The sequence below is a fragment of the Juglans regia genome, chromosome 2, assembly GCF_001411555.2.
Source record: "Juglans regia cultivar Chandler chromosome 2, Walnut 2.0, whole genome shotgun sequence".
Lineage (NCBI taxonomy): Eukaryota > Viridiplantae > Streptophyta > Magnoliopsida > Fagales > Juglandaceae > Juglans > Juglans regia.
Window position 1 is genome coordinate 2,079,232 of NC_049902.1, and position 8,667 is coordinate 2,087,898.

An 8,667-nucleotide genomic window follows, 5' to 3' on the forward strand; every position below is an offset into this window, starting at 1 on the left:
CTAATATTTATATAATATATATATCAAGTATAAGAGATTAGAGATTTAATATATATATATATCAAGTATATTAGTTTATTATTAATATTTCGGTGCTTTTTTTTTAATATTCATATATAATAATATATATCATATATTTTTTTTTATAAATTTTCATATATATATAATATATAAAATAGATTTATATTAGTTAGTATACTACTATACAATACGGCGTCGTTTCTATTGCAATAGGACTTTCTTTTTAATTTTTGAATGCATGTTATTATGTTACTTGTTTTATTTAGTTGTATTTCTTGTTATAATCAAAAGTTTAATTAATTTAGATTGTAATGTTGAGAAAATTGAAATTTAAAAGCTCACAAATTTTTTTTAAAAAAAAAAGTGGGTCAAATACGAACGTAGTGATTTTCTACATTATTCATGCTTCGACGTTCGGACGTTCATATTTACGTTCACACGTAAAACAAATACGTTCGAACTTAAATTCGAACGTATTTGTTTACTGCTTAAGTTCGAACGTACATCTGTACATTCGAACGTATTTGTTTTACGTTTGAACGTAAATTTATTTACATTATTTTACGTGCGAACGTATAAGTTAACGTCCGAACGTTTTTATCTTTAACGTTCGAACGTTAAAGATAAAACGTTCGAACGTTAATCCAGAGCATCTTAAAATTAATACAAAAAAATGCATTATTCTAAATAATTTTTTTTTCCTTTTCTATTTTCAGGATATGGCTCTTCCACTGCATACACGAAAACGAGGGAGGGAAGGAGCCACGTCGGACACTGCCCGTATCGGAGCTCGTACTGTTATGGTAGAGAGAGAGGTCTTAATTAATGAGTTCGACGAACTCTGTTGGCAGCAGACGAACCTAAGAGATGTTTTCCTCAGTAGAGGCTGGGGAAATATCTGCACATTGAGGGGGAAGGTATACCCCTCAATGGTTCAAGAATTCTATATGGGGATGTGTGACATGCCTCCGGATGCATCCTCTCACACCGTGACTGTACGCGGTGTTTCCATTGAGGTATCGGCAGATGTCATCGGCGAGCACCTCGGGATTCATCGAGGTGCTCAGACATTTACACACTCAACACCCCGTGAGGATGTAGGCACTTCTGCATCATCTACTGGCCGGGGATGTGAGCCAGCATCAGCCGATGATGCAGGCCAGTCAGAGGATGAGGATACTGGCGTCGAGGCTCGGGATGATGACCGAGACGAAGATTTCTACATCCTCACCGGGAGGGATCGCATGCAGATCGAGCGGAAGAACGCCTTCAACCAGAACCATCTGCTGCATTTCTTCCGCATGTTGCACCTTATTGTTGCAACAAATGTTGATCCTGTGGCTCATAAAACCATATTTAGTCGGCTTCGGGCACAATTTTTGATACGAGTGGCACGTGGAGATCCTATAGATTTGCCACTGCACATTTTTGAGAGGATCCGTTACGAGGCGAGCATCGTCTCCACGGATAATCTCCCATATGGTGTCCTCATCAGCCGACTATTACTTGCACGGGGAGTGCCGACCCAGCCAGAGGAGCGGGTCAAAGATCAGATGAGCCCCCTCGACATGACCACGCATCGGCGTAGCATTGGACAGGCGAGGGGACGTCAGCCACCCCCTGTAGAGGATCTAGTTCCTCCGACGCAGCCTGAGCCAGGTCATGTCGGGAGTAGTAGTCAGCATACGCCGAGTACATCTGCAGGAGATGTGCGGCCTGCTTGGGTTGATGCGGTCATCTCACAGCTGACTGCGCATATTGATCATAAGATCGATCGATCGCTCGAGGCTATATCGGCGTCTGTTGCCGAACTCACCCATCGTGTAACTATCCTCAACGACAAGGTTGATACCTTGACTGAGGAAGTACGGAGTTCGACTTTTGCGGATAACGTTATCATCTGACTGTTGTTTACTACGTTCTATCAATTTTTGTATTTTATTTTTAATATTTGTAACGAAAAATATTATGGAATATTTTTATCCTTTTTTCATTTCAATTTTTAATCTTCTTTGATGTTATAGTTTTCAACTTTAATACTAAATCACTGCATTTCAAATATATATAAATCAATAATATATACTTATATATTACAAAGTGTGTATATATAAATATATACAATTCAATTTTTTAGACTTGTTCACAAATTATGCACAATAAAAATACATAATTTTTAAATTAAAGTCATTTAATTTAAATTTACAATGAACGTTCGAATGTTATTACTTAACGTTCGAACATTGGTGCAAACATTTTACGATCGAACGTAAAATTAATAACATTCGAACGGTTGCGCCAAAACATTTTACGTTTCAACGTAAACAGACATAACGTTCGAACGTATATGTGACGTTCGAACGCATATTTCTCATACGTTCGAATGTAAAAAAATCTCATTCTATCTTTAGTGACGGTTTCCAAAAACTGTCACAAAAAATGCCTTTTAGTGACGGTCTAGGGACTGTCACAATTTCCCAACCGTCACTAAAAAGCAATTGTGTTGTAGTGATCACAGCAACCAAACATAACTTAAGCTAAGGTTGTGATATTCACTACAAGAAAATATATTTTTTAGGACGAAAAATTTCATCCCAAAAGACCAAAATTTCGTCCCAAAATAAAATTAGAGACAAACAAAAATTCATCTCAAAACATCTGTCTCAAAAAGTATTGGGAAACGAAATTTTTTTCATCTCAAAAAGATACTTTTAGGGATGAAATGTGGCTGACCCATTCAAACCCGTTTGAACGGAATTTTTTTTGTGACAAAACAGTTTCTTCCCAATATACTGTTTGAAAAGGAAAAAAATCTATTTGAACAGTCGGGTATCTGTTCAGGCGTCATGAAAATTTAATTTGAACGAGATGAATTTATTTGAGCCTCTTCGAATGAAGGCAGTGTTCAAGCGCTTTACTTTTGTTCGAACAACTTGGTTTTTGGTCGAACATAAATAATTAGTTCGAACTTGCTTGAGGAATGTTCAAATTTATAAACATGTTCGAACGTTAAGTTCAACAAGAGAAATGTATGTTTATTTGTTTGAATGTGTATAGTCCATTCGAACAGTAATTCTGTTTTGTTTGAATGAACATAAATCGTTCGAATTGTGTTCAATTATGTTTGTACAATATTCTTTGTAGTTCGAATAGTCTACCTGGTTCTTTCAACAATGGTCAGAAAAAAAAAATATATAATTGTCCTTTTACAACTTGTCATTTTATTTATATTCATTTTGTTTTCAAACAGTGAATTAATGGCCAATGTTGAAAGAAAACGTGGGAGGGAGGGTTAACCTAGCGGTGAAGCTAGTGATCATCCGAGGAGGCCGATCTTGGTTGAGCGGAAGATAAGTATAGAAGACTTCTGCGATTTTGTTTGAGATGGAATAAGCCTATTTTCTATTAGTAATAGAGGATGGGACCCAATTTTTCAACGGCAAGGGGTGGCCTATCCTGATATGGTCATAGAGTTTTATTGGTCTATGGGTCAAATAGATCCTAATGAGGATTCATTCTCGTTCGTTATTCGGGGTGTGACTATTACTATATCAGTAGACAGTATAGCTGACTTTATTGGCATCCCTCGTGACTTTGGTGCATACCCTACACAACAAGCAGCTGCAATGACAGATGGTGAAGATGCCAGCGAGGATGAGACTCCAGCAGACGACGGTCCAATGCACGATGAGATTCTCCAGTTGATGCATCACGATTTGGCTCCTCCGTTTGATGGCAGCAAGGTAATCAAACAGGTTGATTGCTTTTGTATGTTGAATTTGATTGTATCTCATAATATTGATCCGAGGAAACATAAGACTGACTTCAGCATCGAACGAGCTCAATTTATGTTACAAATAGCACAAGAAAAGCCGATTGATCTACCTCTATACTTTCTCATGTGCATCTGATTTAAGCCATGGTATTCGACTGGAGGTAGTATACCGTATGCATTGATTCTCTCTAACCTCCTAGTTGATTCGGGAGTTGAAGTGTTAATGACAGAGCGGCGATAACCACAAATCGGGCCCTTTAAAGAGATCACTAGCTTTTAGTAAGAGAGATGGTCACTTGCGGAAGGCACGCGTTAATGTTACAATGGCACAAGGTAGTGGCACGAAGCATGAACCAGCTTCTAGGGATGCCTGTTTTGATAGAGAGGTTGCAGGGGCTACTACCCAGGAGATGTGATCGATACTCGAGGAGCATCGCACACTTTTGATCCAGGACATGGAGATGATCATGGCGCCCATCATGATTCGACTGCAAGAGATTGAGGGACGCATTATTGTGATCTAGGAGGACCGGATAGTCTGAGACAATAGTTTTACTTACCTCTCTGTCTTTTTGTTTTTTGTCGAACATTGTCACTTTATTACTATATCATTTTTATTTGTTAAATATAGTTAGCTTATTTCTTATCAAAAATCAATTTTCTTATTTTACTTACTATTTGACATATAAAATTTTTAAATTAATTCTATAAAATTTCTAGAACGACATATGTAGCATATTTTAATTTACCATAAATAATAATTAATTCATATAGGTAAACTTGTCATCTTTTCAAAATGCTAATTATTTCAATAAATAACTGAATTTCTTCCAATAAATTTCTATAATTAAATTTACATAGATTATGCTTCCGTTCAAACTCCGGTATTTTGTATTCGAATGGTTTATAAATACGTTCGAACTTAAAATTACCATTCGAACAGTATAGCAACCATCCCACCAGAATTATTTATATCTTCCCACTAAAAAATATGTTCGAATCAATAAATATAGCATTCGAACGGTTTCTGACTTTCTCCTGCCACAATTTTTTGTGCTTTCCTGCCAGAACTATTATTCGAACAATTAACTCAGCATTCGAACGTAAATTACAATACTGTTTGAATGGATTTCAGTACATCCAAACAAATTTCTTTCTTGGGATGCTTGATTTTGTCCCAAAAAGTCTAGTTCGAAAAGGATTTATCATGTCCCTAAAAATTAAATTTCTAGGGATGCGAAGATGAAGATGCGAAGATGAAATGCTTAAAAAAAACCCTTAAATGGTAAATAATCCACACATCAAAAAGAAAGATGCAGATGCAAGGGCTCCAATTTTACTGAGTCGATCAGAATGGAGCGCGCGGATGCCAAAGAGTGTTAATTAGAGACAGAATCAGAGGCCAGATTCGTAAAAATCAGAGCACACAGGTATACAACCACCTGGTTTTAACTAACTGTGTTAGGTGAAGCGTTGAATAATGGTAGCTGGCACATCGTCATCAACATATATACCACGTGACATGATGTAAATGCCCGCACTCAGCTCTCTATATATACAACGAAAGAGCTGCTGGGTACGTAGTTCAGTATAGTGCAACACACTTAAGAGAGGAAATGGCTCAGCTACAATGGTTGCAACGAATGTGGCAAGAGCTATACGAATTACCCATGAATTCCCTCTTTTCTCTACTTTTCTGCCTCTTCTCAATTCTTTTTATTTTCAAACTTCTTAGAAGAGGCAAACCCAAATATCATTTACCCCCATCCCCACCAAAGCTACCAATCATTGGCAATCTTCACCAATTTGGCTCACTTCCACACCGATCTCTTCGAGCACTTTCTAAGAAGTATGGCCCTGTCATGCTCTTAGAGTTGGGCCATGTCAACACCCTTGTGGTTTCATCTGTAGATATGGCCAGACAATTGATGAAGGCGCAAGATATTGATTTCGCAAACCGGCCTCAGAACACAGCAGCCAAAATCTTGCTCTATGGTTGCACAGACATAGGGTTCGCGCACTATGGTGAGTATTGGAGGCAAGCTAAGAAAATCTGTGTCCTCGAACTTTTGAGCATCAAAAGAGTGCAATCATTCCAGCATATAAGGGAAGAAGAAATTGCCGTACTTGGAGATAAGATACGGAAGGCATGCGTTACTCAAACCCCTGTTAATCTAAGCGAAATGTTGATTGAAGTCTCAGACAACATAATCTCTAGAAGTACACTTGGACAGAAGATTGAAGAAGAAGATGGTAAGATGACCTTTGGACAACTATCAAGACAGGTGATGGTGCAATTGATGAAATTCTGTTTGGGTGATTTTTTCCCTTATTTGGCATGGGTTGATGTTCTTACGGGATTCATATCCAGTGTGAAAGGCACTTTCAAAGAATTAGATACATTCTTTGATCAAGTGATTGAAGACCACAAGACTATAATGGAAAGTGGTGTTGTTGCTCAGTCTAATAAGAAAGATTTCGTTGATATTCTCCTCCACCTTCAAAGGGATGGCATGCTCGACTTTGCCTTCACAAAAGATAACCTCAAAGCAATTTTATTGGTATCTCTCTCTCTCTCTCTCTCTCTCTCTCTCTCTCTCTCTATATATATATATATATATATATGTATTATATGCGTGAAATAGTCTACAATATTCATTCACTCTCCCGCACATCTAATGTTTTCTTTTCCAACAATTTCAGGACATGTTTTTAGGAGGAGCTGACACTACTTCGACAGCTTTGGAATGGATAATGGCGGAGCTCATAAAAAACCCAAAGATCATGAAGAAAGCACAAGATGAGATCAGAGGAATTGTGGGTAAGAAGTCACAAATGGATCTGGATGATATCAGTAAAATGGACTATCTGAAGTGTGTTATCAACGAATCTCTAAGGCTACATCCACCAACTACTCTTTTAACACCTCGAGAAACAGCAAAAACGGTGAAATTCGCAGGTTATGATATTCCACCGAAAACAACTGTATTTGTGAATACATGGGCAATCCATAGGGATCCGGCAGTATGGGAGAACCCGGAAGAGTTCATCCCAGAGAGATTCATAAATAGTCCATTTGATTTCAGAGGCCAAGATTTTGAATTCCACCCATTTGGAGGAGGGAGAAGGAAATGCCCTGGATTGGCATTTGCTGCTGCTTCCCTTGATTATCTGATTGCCAACCTCTTATGTTGGTTTGATTGGAGGTTGCCTGGTGATAATGTAAAGCCGGAAGACTTGGACATGGATGAAATTTACGGGCTCACAGTGCCTAAGAAACATCATCTTTATGCGATACCAACGCTGTACTCAGCTTGATCGATCGATCCATGCATCAATATCAGATTCGGGGTTGTGCTCATAATCATGTTACTACTGGCGAAATAAATGAACGGCCGGGGGCTTCAGTACTCTTTTTACTTTCTGCCTTGAGTTTTCACAATAAGGAGCAGAAAATTTATCATTGTATGACAATAATGTTAATAAGTACGTAGTCTGTTTTGCCATCCTAGCTGCAGATAGTATGGTTGCTTAGTACTGCTCCGTGCAACTCACTGTTTGCGTAGTTACTATTTCTATTTTCTCATGTACTATTAGCGGTTTTGCCGCCCAAAAAATCCTATTACTCCAGTTATCTTGCATGATCTTCTAGTACTTCCGATCGATATTGGTCCAGATTTCTGGAATTTATGTAGTTATATTTGAAATATTACCTTTATAATCACTTTCAATTTAAGCATGCATGTTTTAAATATGAAAACAATTATATATTCATCCTTTAAAAACTAATATTATAATCTAATTAATCATTCATCTTCTTTGAGTGGGCATAAAAAAGGCAAAACCATAATTAACAATTTTCAAATTGTTCCTAATAGGTCCATTACTTCTACAAACCCCAATAAGAATATCTCAAATTATATGAACTTGCTCATACATATTTTAAATTATAAAAATTCTACTTATCATCTCTTACACCACATACCGATATGTGATTTATCATTTTTGTCATTCTATTTAAATGCACATATATTGATATATAAATATATGTATTTAAATAGAATAACAAAAACGACAAATCACATATTAATATGTGCAATGGGATGATAAGTAGCATTTCTCTTTAAATAGTTAAGAGCGTCACATCTCCACAATATATATATATATATATATATATATATATATATTTATATAAGATCCCTCCAGGAAAACTCATTCTACGGTAATTTCTGAAATATTAATTAGGAAAGTTATAGCCAATCTAACATATATATGAGTGTCATCATTTTTTTTTAAATCTACTATTAATGAATCGTTGTTTACTTATAAGTTGATAAACATACGCCTTAATGAAGCACTTGTATAGTTAGTTGTGATATCTTTTACAATATCTACATGATGAGCTTTTCAACAAAAAAATTCAACTTGATACTTTTTAAAAGTAGGTTTTTAGTTTTTTTAGAAACTTAAAGCACTTTTTATATATTTTTTCTAAACATACCATTTTTCCTATAATAAACTCAAAGCCAAACAAACACTTAATATACCAAGAGTATTTCATCGTTGGAAACAGTACTACTAACTACCTTAATTAGGAATTAATATAAGACTTGTAGAAGGCACATAGGATTATACATTATTATATATAATGTCTCAAAATTTATGAACTCGATCAAACATATTTTCTAAGAGCTTCACCTCTTCCACATGCATAATACCAATAAAATAAAACCTCTTTAAGAAATTTCATTATACGTACAGTTTCAGAAATATTTAGGAAAGTATATATTGAGTCTAGCTAAGATATGAGTTTCATCAATTTTGAAATTTAATGTCTGTTTAAGATCACTACTGCTGTAGATCATAATAGAGTT

At 36.1% G+C, this 8,667-nt stretch overlaps 1 protein-coding gene across 1 annotated transcript; it reads left to right on the forward strand.

Moving 5' to 3' along the window:
* Window positions 1–5,338: 5,338 nt before the first annotated feature.
* Window positions 5,339–7,437, forward strand: LOC108986005 (cytochrome P450 71A1-like). Its single transcript, XM_035687001.1, has 2 exons — window positions 5,339–6,354; window positions 6,497–7,437. Exons 1-2 carry the CDS (start codon window positions 5,410–5,412, stop codon window positions 7,109–7,111), a joined length of 1,560 nt encoding a protein of 519 aa, XP_035542894.1. The 5' UTR covers window positions 5,339–5,409; the 3' UTR covers window positions 7,112–7,437.
* Window positions 7,438–8,667: the final 1,230 nt, after the last annotated feature.